We start from the raw sequence: 19,392 nt of genomic DNA, 5'->3' as shown, positions 1-19,392 counted from the left end.
ACACATGCCTGATAAACTGCTGCCAGTCTCATCTGTCCTGTCCAGTGTCAGGTGTCATGGGTTCAGCCACCCACGTAACCCCAGGGCACAAACCTCTCCTTCGTGAGCAAGGTGAATAGGAGGTGATTGGAACAGGCTATGAACATTAGTACTGTAAAAGATCCGGTTTTAGAAAAAAGATCCTTACAATGGCTGTCTAAAAAGGTTTTGTGAAGTAGGTTGTTCTGGATGGAAAACGGTGTTGAGAATTTGGTTGTGCCTGTGGCTTTGGTCTCATTTCTGGAATTCTCTGAAGGAACAGGTAGACAAGAAACAACAGCCAAATAACAAAGTACTGATTTCATTAACTGGACAAGGACCCAGTTAAACAAAGGAGTAAAAGTGACTTACAAGTAAAAGCTGGATTACAGAAACTCATTTAGAGTCGGCAGCCAAAGTGAGCCCTCTTTCTTCCTATGCCCCTTCGCTTGAATTCTATACCCTCTCCTAATAGCTGCACGGTTATGGGTGACTGGTCCATCAGCTCCATCCAGCTGCAGGTAGAAGAGAGAGGGTTGAGTTGGCCAGGCCAGCTGAGACAGACCCTGTCTGGTTTGTCCAATTCCTGGAGACAGGAAGTACAAGAGAGGGCAGGGGTGTGCACCACCCCTGAGCACTGACCTTTATTCAGTGACACCGCCCTCTAGTAAAATGGTCCCAGTCAAGGTCCTGTTCTGACAGTCTGTGGAGCAAATCTGTTCTCCAGGGCAATGAAAGTGGGTAGAGAGAGGGGTGCCAGACACGGAGCAACAGTTTCCTTCTAACCTATAAATAAAGGTGAAAATAAATTCCTTACCCCCAAAAGAAGGGAAAGCAGCCCAGATAAGTATAACTATATCCACAAACAGAGCAAAGCAGAAATTAGGATGGCTTGTGGTAAAAGAATACACTGTTTGGACCAGAGGATCAAAACTGTGGAGCTGTGAGACACCTGGGGCCAGTGCTGAGACAAAGATTCATGCCTCTTGAGAGTGTGAAGTCCAAAGGAAAAGACAGCTGAAATAACACCCAAGGAAAAATATGCAGTCTGATTAAAACAATAAAACCTTTCTTGCCTGAACACAAAGGTCTCTCTGGAATAAAACGAAAACACTAATTCGAAGAGATACATGCACCCCAATGTTCATAGCAGCATTATTTACAATAGCCAAAATATGGAAGCAACCTAAGTGCCCATCAACAGATGAATGGATAAAGAAGATGCTACACACACACACACAATACTCAGTCATAAAAAAGAATGAAATTTTGCCGTTTGCAACAACATGGATCAACTTGGAGGGTATTATGCTTAGTGAAATAAGTCAGACAGAGAAAGGCAAATACTCAAATACTGTATGATATCACTTATGTGTGGAATCTGAAAAATAAAACAAACTAGTGAGTATAAAACAACGACAGAACAAGACGCACAGATATAGAGAACAAACTAGTGGTTACCACTGGGCAGAGGGAAGTAGAGAGGGGAAAGAGAGGGGTAAGGGATTAAGAGGTACAAACTACTATGTATAAAATAAATAAGCTACAAGGATATATTGTACAACACAGGGAATATAGCCAATATTTTATAATAACCATAAATGGAGTATAACCTTTAAAAATTGTGAATCACTATGTTGTACACTTAAAACTTATATAATATTGTACATCAACTGTACCTCAAAAAAAAATGAAGGTCTTAGGATACTCCAAGAGTTCAATTTCTGGTACCCATAACTCTCAGTGAAAAATTCCAGAAGCAGGGAGAAACCAGTGGGCTGGCAGAGAAAGAGCAGGGACTGTATAAAACATACTGGATTTTTTTGCCATTTATTCTGGAGCATTTACTTAGAATGTGCCAGATGACAAGCACTGTGCCTGGGGCTGGGTGTACAGAGAGGAAGAAGATGAGACAATTTCAACTTTGAAGACATTTATATCCTGATGGTAATGCTGATAGAGAACCAGTGTCTGAGCACCGAGCATGTGGCAGGCAGTGTATTATGAACCATCATCTTATTTTAGCCTATGAGGAAGGCAGGTACGGTCATTATTACCACTTTACTATGAGGAAATTAAGGTTCAGAAAGATAAACTTGCTCAAAGTCATGTTGCTAACAGGTGGTCCAACTCCCGGGCACAGTTTGTGACCACTGTGCTATATTCCTTGAAATACTGAATGAGAAGCAAAGAGAATATTAAAAATAGGAAGTAGAATTTCAGTCCTATCTATATTCAGTTCAGAAAAAAAGACTGTAATGGATCTAAGTAAAAAAGTATAAAAAATTCTTAGAGAAGGTTAAAATAAAATGTTTAAAAAGAAAAAAATCACAAGTCTCATATTACTATATATGAATAGAAAGTGATAGAAAGAAAACAATAAGTTTAGGATATAACCCCATGAAGTACACCCAAGATAAAATTATATGGTTTCTATATATTTTATTTTATGTAACCTCAACCATTCACTAGGGAAATAACATACTTAGAATCATTATATTTTCCCATGAGTGAGACTTCCTATTCTCATCCAACCTAATTAACCCATATTCCAGTTAAAACAAAACTCTAAAGGTAATTATTTGGTCTTATCTTCTATACTATTGTGGCCTGTCTTTAGAGAGAGAAGTATGAGTTTGGAGCAGATTATCTTGTGTATGAGCTTCTCGGCCGAATATTCTCACACAGATAAAATATGGCTTAAACTGAGGATTATCAGCAGGCTCAACAAACAAGCAGAACCTAAAATATAAACAAAAAGCAAAAGCAAATGCAAGTTTTGCAGGAGAGACTGTTGCCAAAGTACATGCTGAGACAAACTGTACTTAACACACAGGGAGTTGCCTTGTCCTGTGAAACTAACCCCAAGAGGGTGAGGTTAGGACACTGCTATGGCCCAACTGATGCATTTAATAAAGGGCAGTTTAACAAAGCTCTTTTGTGTGTAACTGATCCTTTAACCTTGTTGCTGCAAGTAGGATAGATGTTAGTAGCTAAGCGTACAGCCAAAGGCACAGAGGCTCAGACAGGTCACACTGGACCAATCTTTGTTTCCAACAAGGAAGCCCAGGCCCTTGTTCATTGTGGTAACTCATTACCTTCAACAATGGCTCAAAGTCTTCCCTGCAGTCCTCACAGGGTTGACTAGCCATTATCCAAATAAAGACTGTGATATTTCCCATATCTATTCTCTACCTGGCAAAAAATTTGCAGAAGTGCCAGGTTTCTTTCTAATGTTGCCTATGTTCTCTTAAAATATAGGAAAATCCTGTAAGATTTCTTTTCCTGAATCTTACAACCCATTATTAAAGCCTCAGAGGTTGGCAGAGGAAGGAAGGAAGGAAGGGAGGAAGATGGAAGGAGGAAGGAAGGAAGATGAAAGAAAGAAAGAAAGAGAGAGAGAGAGAGGGAGAGAGGGAGGGAGGGAGGGAGGGAGGGAGAAAAGAAAGACTTAAATCAGGTAAATAGGTAAATAGTTTGCTTCCAGGCTTACTATAAGAGGATAAAAAGCATGGCTAAATTTCCAAACTCTTGCAAATCTTATAAATACCAAAATAATTAAATATAGCTTGAAGCATATAATACCATTATAATTACATACAGGGAAAAGGATATTTTAGAATAATAGCTTAAGAGTGATGACTTGTGAAATGTTCATTCGCCATACCATTTTGAAAGGAATGATAGAGGTCTAGGAGGTATTTGAGGTAAACTAAACTAAAGCTTATTAATTAAAAGTGTTGTACTTTTCTATTTAAAACCTCAACTGTGATTTCTTTTGAGGTATATTCTGTCTTCATTTTTCTTTAAATGGAAGCTTTAAGTTAGCTCCTCTTTACTTTTGTTACAGAAGGAAAGAAATTTTTAATTTATTGTAGCTCTATATGGTAGACAAACCATCCATATCAAAATGATTACTATTGTTTAGCAGTTCATTGGCATAGTCTGAAATTGTGGCGCCCTGTGAAGTCATGAGTTTACATGGAGTGGTGGTGATTTGTGATTGTGTGCTTTTCCTTGGATTGTTATTGTTCGTTTTACCAACAATGGCACCTAAACATCAGCTCTAACTGCTGCACATTTGTCAGAATGCATTGTGTATGGTGACATTTTACAAATAGACAGTGCAAACTTTCACTTTTCACACCCCCCTCCCCCCATCACTGAATGGTTATCATGGTCTCCTCCCCTAGCACACCTTCCTGTCTAGAAGGCTTCCACACCTATAACATTGGCCAATATTACTCTTTCTAGTTATTTTTACCCACTCTCATAATACCATAGTGACATGAGGAAGACCTTATTTAGAGTTTTATGTTCAATTTTTATTGCCATGGTTTAAAGCAAGAGGTAGAGAAACTAGATGTAGAGGCAATGAGGTATAAAAAAGAGAGACTGATCTAAACCCCAATCCTAACTATATCACTTTCTAGCTGGGTGACCTTCCACAAGGGGTAAAGATGGGGAAGAGTGGTGGGAAATGATACGAATTAAGTACCCACTTTGTGCCAGGTGCTTTATGCATATCTTATTTAACATAACAACCCTACAAGAGAAGTTCTTATCTCTACTCTTTTGGGGTCTTTTCTTATTCATTTATTTTTTAAAGATTAACAAGAGACATATTCAAAATCTAAAGCTCAAAGAATTTAAGTAACTTGCCCAGAGTCACAGAACTTTAATCACAGGGCTAGGACTTAAAACTCAGGTCTCCTAACTCTGAGGTTCAATAAATATTAGTTCTTCTTCCCAAGAGAAAAAACAGAGAATAGCAATTTGTATCAAAGGGATCAAAGGCAGATTTTTATGGGCAGAAGTTGAAGAATCTAAGTTGCTTAGCTTAATAAGTAGTTTTAAACATTAGAAATCAACTATACTTCAATTAAAAAAATTCTTTTTAATTTAAAGGTCGTTTTAATTACCATTTTTAAAATGTGGAGCTTCTCTAAGGAATTTGTTGGACAATGATTGACTGTGTCCATAAAAAACACTTAAAAATGAAAAGTAATATATGTTTTGTAGGATATAAAGAAGAATTTTTCTGGGACAACTTTGCTCATAAGGCATATTGTTTGCAAGGTACTTTTCTAGGTGCTGAGAATCTCAAATGAATAAACTAAAATCCATGGTCCAGTGAGAACAGGCCAGAGCATACAGGTGCTCAGTACATACTGGATTGCTCAATAATTAGATAAGATGTGGTAACAACCTTCAAGGAAGATGATTACATCTCTGGAAGTCTTCAAATAAAACAAGGGAAATAGCCTAGAAAAGAAGCTAGAAGACATCGAAAACCATCAAAAGTAGAGAGCTTAGACTAGTGTCCTTACTTTTTGATAATGGTAACACCCCAACCCTGTTTCATTTTGCATTGTTCCTTCCTCAAGAAGTTATATATCCATAGCTATTCACAAATCTTTACTACACAATCACTCTGCTTACAACACCACTGTAGAGACCTCCCTGATGGTCCAGTGGTTAAGAATTCATCTTGCAATGCAGGGGATGCCAGTTCGATCCATGGTCGGGGAAATAAGATCCCACATGCCGCAGGGCAACTAAGCCAGCGTGCCACAACTACAGAGCCCACGCACCACAACTAGAGAGAGAAGACCGCATGCCACAAAAAGAGAGAAGCCGCACACCACAACGAAGGGAGGAGCCTGCGTGCCACAATGAAATATCCTGCGTGCTGCAAAGATCCTACAATGAAAGACCCAACGCAGCCAAAAAATAAATAAATAAATATTTTTTTAAAAAAAACAAAAAACCGGGCTTCCCTGGTGGCGCAGTGGTTGAGAATCTGCCTGCTAATGCAGGGGACACGGGTTCGAGCCCTGGTCTGGGAAGATCCCACATGCCACGGAGCAACTGAGCCCGTGAGCCACAACTACTGAGCCTGCGCGTCTGGAGCCTGTGCTCCGCAACAAGAGAGCCCGCGATAGTGAGAGGCCCGCGCACCGCAATGAAGAGTGGCCCCCGCTTGCCGCAACTAGAGAAAGCCCTAGCACAGAAACGAAGACCCAACATAGCAATCAATCAATCAATAAATAAATCTTTAAAAAAAAAAAAAAAAAAAAAAAAAAAAAAAAACCTCTATAGTACCAAAATGGCTCTCTACTGTTTTAGCCACCCAAGACCAGCTTTTCATTCATCCTTTGGTTATACAGCCTCTATGTACGTGACCATAGTTGGATTATTTCAAAATGAACCTAGAATCATGCAATTATAGAGGTGGTTAGAACCCTCCAAATTCATAAAATACAGTCTTCTTCCTTCAACCAGGTGAATTTCCTAACTAATGATTTCTAACAATGATTTTGGAGTAACCCAGGCTGTAACTGTTTAAATTTCAAGAAATTTCATAAAATTTTTAAGATTTTAATTTACACGTCTCTATGAATATGAACATACCGATGTATACATCCAGGATCACTTATATCAGCGTACTCTATATGATTTATACTAGAGATTTTTACTTTTTAAGAGATGTAACATGTCATACTTGTTTTGTAATCCCTCTCTCTTAAAAGTTAGATATAAAGTAATCCTTCTCTCTTAAAAGTGAGATATAAATCAATTAGCTTTGAACTTAGACCAGAGGAAAATTCAGAGTCCCTTTCATATCTGTAATTCATTTGAACCTATCCATCCTCAAAGATGAACAAACCTAACACTAACATTTCTCATTCCCATTGCCCTCAAATTAATGTATATTTTGGCTTAATAAAATTCTTAGAGTCTAAGGTAATGAAATAAAGACAATGTAATGCATGTACTTGATGAACTTTCTATCCTACTAATTATACGAATAGGAAGAATACTAACGCCAACTTTTAATGAGTGCTTACTATGTGCTAGGATAAGTTCTCTACATGCATTTTGTCATTTAATCCCTACAACACATGTATATGAGGCAAAGAAAAAAAAACCTATCTTTAAAACAATAAATAAAATTAGAGAGAGCTTTGTTCTTTTGCCATATTCTCGAGAGCCTCACCTGTATCCCATCACTGAAGCAAGAACTGAGAAGAAGCTGGATCTTCCTGAGCCTCAGCTTTCCTAGCAGGTTATACAACTGTACCTTCCTTATTTTTGGCATTTTCCTATGGTTTGAAAAAAAGTGTTGACAATTTTCCGCATCTATAACATTTTGGATGAGCAATTTCCATCCTATTGTGTTTCCTCACATATGGTGTTCTAGCTCAAATAGCACTGGTATTTTTAACTTGCCCAATATTAGTACACCACTTTGACTTCTTCGCTGACAAGTATCCAAATTACCTCACACAAATGAGAAAATTTCATGTATTATTTAGGCCTGTGTGTTCATTGAGTTTTCAGACATAAATTTTCCAGTAGAATCACTGTATTTTACAGCTGGAAGGGATCATAAAGATGATCTAATCTGACTACCTCTCTTTACAAGTGAGATTTACAGCAGAGAGGTTTAAGTGTCTCTGTTAGGTTAGGTTAGCTAGTTAGTAGTAGAAAAAACTAATAGCAGTCCAGTGCTTTTTCTACATAAAAAAGTCAATAATTATTTTAAAAATCCATATCATTTTGCAGTGCCCTACAGGGGATGTTCCAATAATAAATGATGTGCACATTTTTGTAATACTGTATTATTATCAGTACTGAAATTGGAAACTTGTGACTATCAGTTATATAATGCTCTTAAGTATTATTGCTGTTCAAAATTTTTTCCTGTATTCTAACTAGATTGTGACTTCCTTCTGGTAGACACAATTTCTTTTTTAAAAGTGTTTCTTATATCCCTTCATAAACCTACACATACACTGGTTAACAGCTAGAAAGAGATTGAAATAAATATATTTATATTTTAGACTAATACTGTACGACTCAGAATCAAACAACTGTCATCCTGTTTGAATGCAGGTGAATGTGTTTTTTTGAGAGGGAGAAACTTGAGAAAATTTCTCATTTTTTCCTATCAAGCAGTTGGGATTATCCCTGAGGGTGATGGGTTCTAGGAACCTTGAAGAGGTTGGTGAAGGTTGGAATAGAAATTAGAAGGAATGATGAGAGAGTTGACTGAGCCTTAAGACATCTGGTAGCATATGCAGATCAAATTGATCAATAAAAATAATAGCTAATAATAACCAAGGACTTACTACATGTTTGGCAGTCCTCTCTCTACTCCACCTGTGTTACGTCACCTACACCTCGCACAACCTTAGGTATTCTTTCCCCCATTTTGTGGATGAAGAAATTGAGGCTCAGAGAAGTTAGAACATTTGCCCTACTGAACCAGCTACTTAGCGGTGGAATCAGGATTCAAACACTGACTGCCCCGGAGGCCTATGCTCCTAATCACAGTTTGATAGGATAAAACCAGATAAGTAGGAGGCATTTAATACACTGCAGAGCAAATGCCTGGCTCCCAAAAAGGAGCTCATTAATGTTAATGCCCTGCTTTTGGTTTCAACTCACTCTCCCCATATTTATTTACCCAGCCACTCCTTACTCCCAAGAACACATACACATAACCACATATTCACACACACTCCAGTCTTTTTACCAACAAGGTCCACCCTCAGGTGTCTAGGTTTGATACCTAGTTATCAAACTTCTATTCATATACTCTTCTTCCTCATGGGACTTAAGCTCACTTATGTACAATGAATCCTAGGACCAACCTCTGCTCTCCCACATTTTTCCAGGTAAATGTAAACACATGTTAAGACTGACTCTAGGTTACAAAATATATGCACGTGCATAGCCCGATACATAACAGAATTCAATTCAAGAAGGAACTTTCATTTCCCATTATCCAGGGAGATGCATGAGTTACCATAACAGATGCCAAAGACATTTGGCTCTGGCAGTGGAAATTGGGAAGCAATGGTGAAATGAGGTAAGAAATTCCAGGGCCAGAAGGTGAACGCAAGTCATCAACTGCTTTTCCCAGGAGCTTGCTCTTTTTGGAGAAGTGCTCCACGTACAAGCCCCAAGCTGCTGCCATAGCCTTCAGTCCCCTCTACCCAACTCTGAACCCCGCTCAGGCTGGAGCAGATGCACACACCGCAGGGTGCCTCATTTGTAGGAGATGAGTGTTCCCTTGTTTTATTTTAAGGCTTGCTCCCAGGCTGGGGTAAGAGGATGTGTCAGAAATCGTGGAGAACAGCGACAGCCAAGCTTTCTCATGCAAAGACTAAGCAGCCCAGGAGCAGCAAATGATGACTTGCACAGTATTTAATGGTTCATGGGAAAACAAGCTTCTCTCCTGCCTGCCCGCCCTTCTGGAGCCAGCTCCGGCAGACGTGGGCTAAGCCGGGGCGGCGTCCTGCGGGGCTCTGGAGGGCTGGCGAGGCAGGGATGCGAGCAGCTCAGCCCCCGGCGCCAGAGCCAAGGCCGCGGAGACGGCTCCGGAATCGCCCCTTGCTGATCCCCAAGGATCCAGTGGGCCCTGATAAACACCCCGCCCGGCCGGATACGGGAAGGACAAGTTCAAACGCAGGGTGTAGAGCCTTGGGCGGGTCCGGCAAGTAGACCCTGTGCACCACCCACGCCCCGCCAGCCGCGCGCGCGCTCGCTGTGGCCCCCGACCGGGTTACTGCGCCTGCGCGCTCCGGGTCCTGCCCCCCCCACCCCAAAAGACGCTTTCCGAGGCCTAGTGCCCAGTGCGCTGTCGCTTAGCAACGCACAAGGTCACTGTCGCGGTTCTCCGCGCGCCCCTTTCTTGTCAGGGCTTAGTCCCTGGTCTTCCCGTGAGGCTCCTCATGGAGCCCATGGAGGGAAAGAAGGATAAACAGCAGTAAGTGCTGGGCTTTGTTTTTCTATTTCCCCTTCCGAAAAATGTTTTCCTACTTCGGGGGAGGGTTAAGTGAGATCCGATGGTCTTCGGGCCATCGGGGCTTTTCCTCTGCCAATCCCCTTCCTACCTCTCATTTCTAGTATGGAGCGCAATAATACTTTTAAAAACGCACTGTTTACTGGGCACCTACTATGTATCAGGCACTTTACATGCATAGCTTGGCCTAAAATTCTTGACGTCATCTTGAATCATCCACTACTTCTCACACCCCACATATAATTTATTAGCAAATTCTGTAGGCTTTACCTTTAAAATATATCCAGGATCCACCACGATTCATCACTTCCACCGTCATTACCACCCTGGCCCAAGGACCAGCGTCTCTTACCTGTATCCTGCAGAAGTCTTTGCTGCTCCCCTCGCCCCTCTGCAGCCTCCTCAATGCAGTCTTCTGAGTGGTCATTTTACAACATTAAGTTAGATCACTGTTCTCCCTTGGCCATTGCAGAGGAAAAGCTAAGGCTCCTACAGCGGCCAATGGGGTCTGCACAATGTGCGCCTTTGCCTTACTTGGCCTTGTCTGCTCCTTGCCTCCCTCTCCTCCAGCACTGAGGCCGCCCTGCGCCATCTGCAGTGATTTTCAAAGTGTGGTCCCCAGAACAGCATCAGCATCACCTGGGCGCTTATTTGAAATGCAGTTCTCAGGGGCTCCCCTCCACAGACATACCAAATCAGAAACTCTAGAAGAAGGGCATGATAATTGAGTTTTAACAAGACCTCCAGGTGATTCTGATGTACCCTAAATTTTGAGAACTATTAAATCAAGCAGCTTGTTACAGCTTGTTATGGTGTGGAGCCAGGGGTATGTGCTTCCAAACCTGTATTTTTGTCACTAAAACAGTGGTTCTCAAATTTTAACATGCATGAGAATCACCTAGAGAGCTGGTTAAAACAGTTTCCTGGGAACCTGCCCCAGAGATTATGATTTAGTAGGTTGGGAATGGGACCTGTGAATATGTATTTCTGACAAGCTGACAACTGATGCCAGGGCTGCTACTCCAAGAACTACGCTTGGAGAAGCACCGTCCTGAGGTCAGGTGCTTCTGCTTCCAAGCTTTGGCATTTACACTTCCCTCTGCTGGAATGTGCTTCCTTAGATATCCACTTAGCTCTCTCCCCTCTTTCCTGTCTTTTTTCAGTTGCCACCTTCATAACTGAGCCTCCACCTTATCTAAAAATGCCACCTACCTCCCATATACATGCACTTCTTTCCCCTATTCCCTGCTTTAATTTTGTCCTTAGTACTTAACACCATCTAACAAACTATATATTTTACTTTTTATCTCTCAACTGCCTTACCCCACTAGAATGTAGGCTCTGTTTCTTTTGTTACTCCTCTATCCTCAGTGCCTCAAACAGCACTGGACACATAGCTCAATAAATATTTATTGAAAGAATGAATTATTTAATGTTATTCTCACATGTCTCACAATAGCTATTATTGTCCTTATCATGCAAAGGATTGGAAACCAAGGCTCAGATAGTAAATGGCAGAGCTGGGATTCCAACCCAGGTCTGACTTATTTCAGAGCCCATTAGTATTTTTAACTGTGCTTTCCTTCTAGTAAGAGATTACTACAGAACCCTATATTTCACATTTATGAGTCAATCTGTAGCCACTCACACCACAGATCCTTCATCACATGAATGCATCAGTATGTGAACAAATAGCTGCGGTCCTTTCCTTAAGGCCTGATTCTAGTACAAATTTATTGTTGGGTTACAACTATGAGAAGCAGATGGAAAAAACTGATGCCAGAAGTCTACAGTGATAAATCAATTAAGGCCTTTAAATAAATTCATCTCTGGAAAGATAACAGAAAAACCTCCAAAGTAATTTACACTTTACCAGTAATCATTTTTTCCAAATCCTTTGCAGAGAGCAACTTTTGCTGGGATGCTGAGAACTGAAATCCAAGGGTACTGAATGTTGTGTGTGTTCTGGATGAGGGTTCGGTGTGTACAGCTAACACAAAGCCAGAGTGAAAAACTAGTCCAGCAGATTCACCAGGAATGTGTAAATAGTATAATGCCAATCTGTTTACCTGCAACAATCAGGACACTTGTCCGGATGTTGGGTACATAATGATGAGTGAAACCCGATCGTCACCTTAATGGAACTTATTGGCTTGTACAGGATTATTTGTAGTGCTTACTAGAACACATAAACAAAGAGTAGGTACATAAATGATAAATCATAGTTTGTGTTATGAAAGAAATGAACAAAGTACTAAAACAGAGAATACATGGAGTGGGGAGGGGGAAATCTAGGAAAAGTTTCTGAGGAGATGACTTCAGCTGAGACCTGAATGGTAATGAGCCAGCTGTTCAGGGAGCTAGGGAAGAGCAGATGCCCTGAGGGGAGAGGAGACTGGTGTGTTCCAGGAACTGCAAGTAGGCAGGCTGGCTGGAGAAGGGAAGGGAGAGAGGCTTGAGTGGTTGAAGAGATTAGCTGGAGCAGGGTCACGCAGGGCCTCAGAACTGCGATAAGGAGGAAGTGTTTTATCGTAAATGCAGTGGAAAGCCACTGGAGGCTTTTAATTGAAAAAAATGACATGGGGTAGAAGAGATGGACCTGCTTTGGTTTGAAGTAAGGTAGGGCCATGGACAAGGCTAAACAGAACTAATCACTTTCTCTATAAATTTCGAATCTTATTCACTCACCTTCCATGGGTCAGGGCTTTGATTTTTTTTTAATTTCTATGTAAAAAGAATCTAAATTCAAATATTTTGTTCTTACCTTTACTTTTCAAGTATGAAAAATTTTAAAATACTCCTATTACTCCTTATTTAAAAGGAGAAAAAATTTATAACTATTCCTTTTAAAATATTTTTTAACATTTAAAAATTTCAATAATTTTTATTTTTGTTCCAGGGTAGTTATTAGAAGCAAAAAATGATGAAATTGAATTAGCTGTTCTGATGTCTGCACAGTGGTCTTTTCCTGAAAAGATAAATAATAGTGCTCATTTGGTAGCTTTTATAAGTTTGCCAGGTGAGCCTTTAAAATTAAATAGTTATCCTTGTCCAGATAGCTAAATTTACTAGGTAACTAACTTTTAAAGAAGATGAGTTAAGATTAGCATGCAACTTAGGCACATGAAAAAATACTGTAAACATAATTTGTAAGAATGATCAAATCACTACTCTTTCTTAACTCCAAGCAAATGAATCTGTACACTACATTGGTATATGGTAATAAATAATCACTATTAACACAAATCTCTTTATCTTTTATATAATTTCGAATGAGAGGATACTCTCCCAAATTTTAATTGCACCAGCCCCTAATAGTTATTAATAAAGCCTAAATTGTCTTGATACTTGAAATATATTTAAATCTAATTTTATGTAATTATGACTCAGCACTGAAATGCTCATTGGATAAATGATATACTATTTAATTCTGTTTTTCAGACAGCATAAAATAGAAGATGCTGGTATACTGTATGTAACTGAAAAAAAAGAAGCGAAACATGAAAAAAAGCCTGGAAAAAGTATTCAACATTCAAAACCATGTGTTGGGAGAGGACATGTATATTATGCTAAATTCATTAACACAAATGTAAGAACATGCAATGAACCAGTTCCCTACATAGATCCCAAAAACGAGCCAGAAGATCAGGTTGGATTGATGTTCATTATTTACAAATATAGATTTAGATTCAGAAGTGTTTTGCAGGATAATTGTCACAGACTACTTAAAGGATATGACAGATCTCAGACTAATATTTTTTATAATCCAATAGTTAAAAGCAGTCAGCTGGAACTATCCTCACTGATAATTTTGCATACAAATCTATATATATAGGGAAGGAATCCAAATAATTGTTTTTCTAGATTGGGTCAGATTATAGTCACTCAGCGGTGCTTGCGGGGAGGAGGGGTTATTGAAGAAATCTCTAATATTGTATTTGTGACAGATAATATAAAAATTTCCCATGATACTCAGTAATTCAGATACTTTCTATAAAATAGCTACCATTTATTGAAAGTGTATGAAGTGCTAGGAATGAGCTAAGCATTTTGTATAAGTTATATCCTTTAATCTACACAACTTCTAGGAGGTATTATTGGAAATAGTTTAGATGATAACATGCTCTAATATAGTAAATTAACATACCTGAGATTACATAGTAAGCAAATGTCACAGTCATGTTTCTGATCCAGGACTGTTGGTTTAGACAAATCACACTTTTATTCACTATCATATTAAATATATTCCATTCTTTTTTTTAGAATCAGGTTCATTGAGGTATAATTTATTGTATTAATTTCCTATGTTGCTGTTACAACTTACCACAAACTTAAACACTGGCTTAAAGCAACACAAATTTATTCTCAACAGTTCTGAAGCTCAAAAGTACATTATCAGTCTCATTGTCTATTGGGAGAGCTGGTTCCTTCAGGAGGCTCTAAGGAAGAATCCATTTCTTTGCCTTTTCCGCCTTCTAGAGGTTGCCTGCCTTGGCTCATGGCCCCTTCTTCAAAGCCAGCAACATACTATCTTCAAATCTATGACTGACTTCCCTGCCTCCTTCTTCTAAGGACCCTTGTTATTATATTGGGGTCGTCAGAAGAAGAGAACCTGGGATAATCTCTCTTCATCAAGATCCTTAACTTAATCGCAGCTGCAAAGTCCCTTTTGCCATGTAAGGTTAGATGTAGTTGTGATTTAACTCAACATTTAAATGGAGATTGCTTTTCGTGAGCTCTCTTTACACTGATAACATCAACTGTTCTTGTCACAAAACAGCACACCATGGCCCTGTGTGTGAATGTGAGATCTTTTGGGGGCAGAAATTCCTGTAGTCAAATATGCTTTAATATCATGTAGTAAACCCTTACAAGGGCAGTTTTAAGGCTTTTTTGTTTTATAAACAAATAATTATTGAGGATTTAAAAGATATTGATAGAACATGCCTCTGGGGGAAATAAATGTGGTACAGAAATCCAGGTTAGTGAAGTCCTCATAATTCTTACAAAAGTTAATGAATGACTCTCCTGAGCTCTAGTTCATGGCCAAGTTTAAACCAAACTGTTAACCCATCCTGAACCCCATAAGGAAAAGAAGCTGGTTTGAGAAGAGAAATATGAAATATAAAGAAATTTAAAAATAAATCTAATTTTCTCTTGTTCCTACTTTGTAGGTGTCTTGAAAAAAATAAATGTACAGAAGTGTTAGTAGCTGCTCTATCAACAAGACTGGGTGATTGCAGCAGTAGAATCTTTGTTTATTAGTGCTCAAAGCTCCATGAGTCAAAGACCTTAAATAGGTGGTGAAAGTGAGTCTGAAATGAAGTAAGAGGATAGGTAAGAGAGGTTCACAGTGGCTGAACAAGGAGGGCTGAACAAGGAAGTACAAAGACCAAAGATGCATCACAGAGCTAAGTGTTCACATTGGGCGTGGAGTGAAGGGAATGGTCATATTTAAACAAAACTAAACCACCCCCTCCAACAACAACAAAAAACCCTTAAATGTACTCATTTCCAAGTACCCAAGGAGTAATAAAGAATGCTCATTTCACATATCTGTAAACTTTGTTCTTTTATTTAAGATGACAGTTTTCTTTTTAAAGGTTAGCTCGGTTTAAAAAAATTAACTGGCTTATAGTAATACTGACTTTAAAATAAGAGTAAAGAAAATAAAGTTGCCTAAATATTTCAATTGACATATATCTGTTGTCTTATGTATTTTGCTAAGATAATATCTTTAGAATACCAGATTGGTCGGTTTTATTTATTTACAAGATTTTTAAATGAAATAATCAATTATACAGTTCTACATAGGGACATAAAATTGGTGGTGCTAGAAGAAGTAAAAAGGAGCTTTAGCTCAGTTATTTCCAATGAAAACTAATTTGGTTGTCTTTGTGTTTTTAAATATTGGTAAATATTGATATTTCAAAAAAGATTATACTGGGTCAGTATTTTCCAAAATGTATTTTTTTGGAGCACTAGCCCTTGCCTATGTGCTCAATAAAATAAAGTTCCGAAGTCAGATATGTTTTGGAAAACCTGTAATTTTATACACCCTTCTCAGAGCTTCACAATTCACATTAGTAGATAAAGGTTCTTGAGAAATCCTGTGGTAAACTTGTTTAACTCAGTATTTGTCACATTTCTTTAACTATGGAAACCTCTTTTATATAACACCTGTTAATATGCTGCAGAACCAGTGTTCCACAGAACACAGTGCAGGAGTAACTGTTATTGTGAATTGTTATTATGAATTGCTTAAAAAGAGGTATTTTTCAGCATTCTTTCTGGTCCACAACAAAACAGAGAGGAACGTAGATACAGTGTAACTCTAGTGTTTGCTATAACACAACAAATTTTTTACAGCCACTGAGCTCTACTAAAAAAATATGATCCTCTATGTGTAAGGTGCTGTCGTAAGTCCACATTTCCCTAGGAATCCATCAAGTATAATTTGATATCCACAGATCACCACACCACCACGGGCAGCAGCAGCCCTCTTGGCCAGGGTGCCATAGAGCTTGGCACACCACCTCTTATATTCTCTTAACTGGTTCCTCCAGGATACCCCACTTACTTTTTACTACATTTCCCCTAGGATTCTCCCTTAGTTTCCCAAAGAATGGAAGTAAGTGATGTTTACTGATGCATTTCTGAAGGCAAAGGGCTGACAGAAGTATAACATAGAGAGTGCCTCACGGTGGTTTCCAAATGCGGCTAAGGGGCCCACAGCACAATGGCTCTTAGGCCTTCCAGCAGCCAGGGTTATAGGGAGCCTTGTCGTCAGGAATCACCAGGCACCTCCCTACCATGGAGCCCCAGTGAGGATCATCCTGCGGCAGGAAAAGAGACAGGCTTTGGGCTGGAAGGGAGGACTTCATCATCTCTCTGGGTACAAAGTTTTGGGGACAACTCTTTCTGTAGGCAAAACCCCCTCTACAATCTGCAAGATGTGGTCTGACCCCCAAAACCTAGGCAAAGCAATAACATAGAGGACCTTTCCCGGTTTGGTTTATTTAATCATAAATAATTCCACATGCACCTCTCAATCCAATGTAAGTGATGGTACACAGAGCAGTACATTTTTATTCTTAGTCTTTCTCTTCGATGTGAGGTGAAGGAAAAAAATAAGCCTCTGCCTTTACCTTTTGTCTTATAATCTCTCTGAGCAAATGCTTGGACCAAAAAGGCATGCACATGTGCCTGGGTGCATACACACTCTCTTCCAGGAAGGAACCAGACTTTTCAGGCATAGGGCAGACTATCCAGAAATAGAAAAGATAAACACAACAGTTTTTGAAACTGTAGGATTTCATTCTCCTGAAGTGAAGATTCATCCAATTGACAACACTAATCAGAACACTCACCAACTATAAGGGTCTTGAAGTCATCAATCACACTTAAGGAAAAACTGCTCATTATTTCCTTTATACATATTTGTGAAACCAAAGAGACCATTTTAGTAAAATTCTAAACTCAAGTCTTCTTGAAAGGTGAATTATCTCTGCTTTAAGGTAGCTTTTGCACTACACTCTTGTTTAAGAACAAAATTGAAGTCTGCCAGACATCGTGGTTCACTTATTCCAGAGTCACTTCTCCAGTAACTTGGATGTTAGCAAAATAAGTTTCAGATCAACAAAAGAAGATATAAAGAGTATGCCTTAAAACCTTGTCATAGAGGATTTCTCGGGATATTTACTTAGAGCCTCTTTATTTTTATTTTTGAAATAAGTTAAATAAATTTGTGTTTATCTGGCTTTGCCCTCCACAGCAGATTTCCTATAGCAATGTAGCACAGAAATTAGAGGCGTGCACAGACAAATGACGGACTGAATTGAGGCGGCTCTGCTACCTGTTAGTGATATACCTTGGGGAAGTTACTTTATCTCCCAGCAGTTTTCTCATCTGTACAGTGGGTGTACCCACCTCATAGAATTGTGATGAGAATAAGCGAGAAAAGGCCTAGACCTTGCAGCGTAATAAGCACTGTGGTAATCACAGAGTTAGGAAGAGCTGCAAGAAGCAGGCACTCTGACAACAGTAAGATGTGACTATTTTGAGCCAGAGAGTGAGAAGACACCATCTGTGTAGTGATATGTTCTAGAATTCCTAGGATCTACATCAAGTAGATGTAATTCACCTTTAAGTCCATTCTGAAAAATGAGGCATTGGCTGATCTTTCCTACTCTCCAAAATTCCCCACTTCCTACATTTCTTTGATTTCTGCAAACATTCATTTTTACCCCTGGTTACAGGTTGTCATTGGCCTAGAAACTGGCCCTCATTTCCAGTTGCAAAGTGAGTTCGGACTCTGTCTTCATCTGTGCAGGGCTTAGTGCTCTCTTTGGTTCATGTCCACCCCATCTTTTTCAGTTTGAAAATGACTTCCCTGAATGAAGAACCTAAAGTTGAATAGCTCTGACTTTCAGCTCTAAGCAGGGTACTCTTCTCCAAATTCTAAGCCTTTCCTTGATTTCTTGCTACAACAGAATTTTTCCCCACAGAACACCCTATTTCTGGTGTTTGGTATATTTCATGAATCTCTTCTAAGCTTCTTGACAGTCTCCTGACAAGTTGACTCCATTAAAGTGTTCCTCCTTTGAATCTGATTTTGTGCACCGCTTGTACACACACCTGTCTCCTTGAAAACTAAGCTCATTTGAAAGCTAACTGCCTATGTAGCCACACAAGTTTCTTTAGATGCCTCCTTCTTTTTATATCAATGTAGCTTCAATTGTATTTTCAGAATTTCACTTATTAGAATCTCATATTTCTCCACCTTGAATCATATTTTAAAGTCTCTGACAATGCAATCATAGTTGATCTTTTAAAAGGCTGATCTCTTCCCTTAAAGCCCCAGGTAGGTGTTGGAACATACCCAAGGTTACTTTCATTCTCTAATATCCAAGGACTCTGAGGTGTCAAGTTCCCTTTTCCCAAGGTTCTCTTCTACCTGATCAACCAGATTAAAAAAAATTCTTTTAGTCAGTACTAAGCTGAGTAACAATTCACCTCACTGCTTTCTGAACTTCTAAGAGATCAAACGTGCTAATGAAGACTCTTCATTTCCTGCATACTTAGTTCAGGTTTTATTATCAGAAATTCAGTAACATTGGAGATACTTCTGCTTAGAACAATGTTTCTCAAACTGAATCATTAGTGAGTTATAAATCAATGTGGACTGCAGCCAGCCTTATGAGATGAAATAGAAAAGTAATATAATAGAAAAATAGCCAAGTGCACTGAGTGTAGTAAGAATAAGTATTGTTTTGTGAAACCTCTAGTTTTATGTATATGTATGCAGTGGGTGCTCTAGCACGACATAAAATGTATTTCATGGTGTGGGTCATGGACTAAAAACTTTGAAAACCACCATCTTAGATGATAATACATTATTTGTATTGCCATAATGAAAAGTATAGAATATAAGCTTTAGATTAAATCATGTTTACTATATACATATGCATACGTGTGTACATATGCATATTTATATATATATAAATGGTAGTACAAAACATAGAAACATAACTATTTTGTTGATTTTTACCACTCCATCT

The 19,392-nt window shown here is 39.0% G+C and overlaps 1 protein-coding gene across 1 annotated transcript in view; it reads left to right on the top strand.

Moving 5' to 3' along the window:
• Positions 1-9,618: 9,618 nt before the first annotated feature.
• CIMIP6 (ciliary microtubule inner protein 6) overlaps positions 9,619-19,392 on the top strand; it is a 29,267-nt gene continuing 19,493 nt past the window's right edge. Inside the window, exons 1-2 of the mRNA XM_082427015.1 lie at positions 9,619-9,796; positions 13,274-13,481. Coding sequence (XP_082283141.1) covers positions 9,762-9,796; positions 13,274-13,481 — 243 coding nt within the window. The 5' untranslated portion in view covers positions 9,619-9,761. The remainder of the gene's footprint in view (positions 9,797-13,273; positions 13,482-19,392) is intronic.

The sequence above is a fragment of the Balaenoptera physalus genome (assembly GCF_965194825.1).
Source record: "Balaenoptera physalus genome assembly, chromosome: 15".
NCBI classification, from domain to species: domain Eukaryota; kingdom Metazoa; phylum Chordata; class Mammalia; order Artiodactyla; family Balaenopteridae; genus Balaenoptera; species Balaenoptera physalus.
Note: the sequence above shows the minus strand (reverse complement) of the source record. Positions and strands in the feature narration are given on the sequence as shown.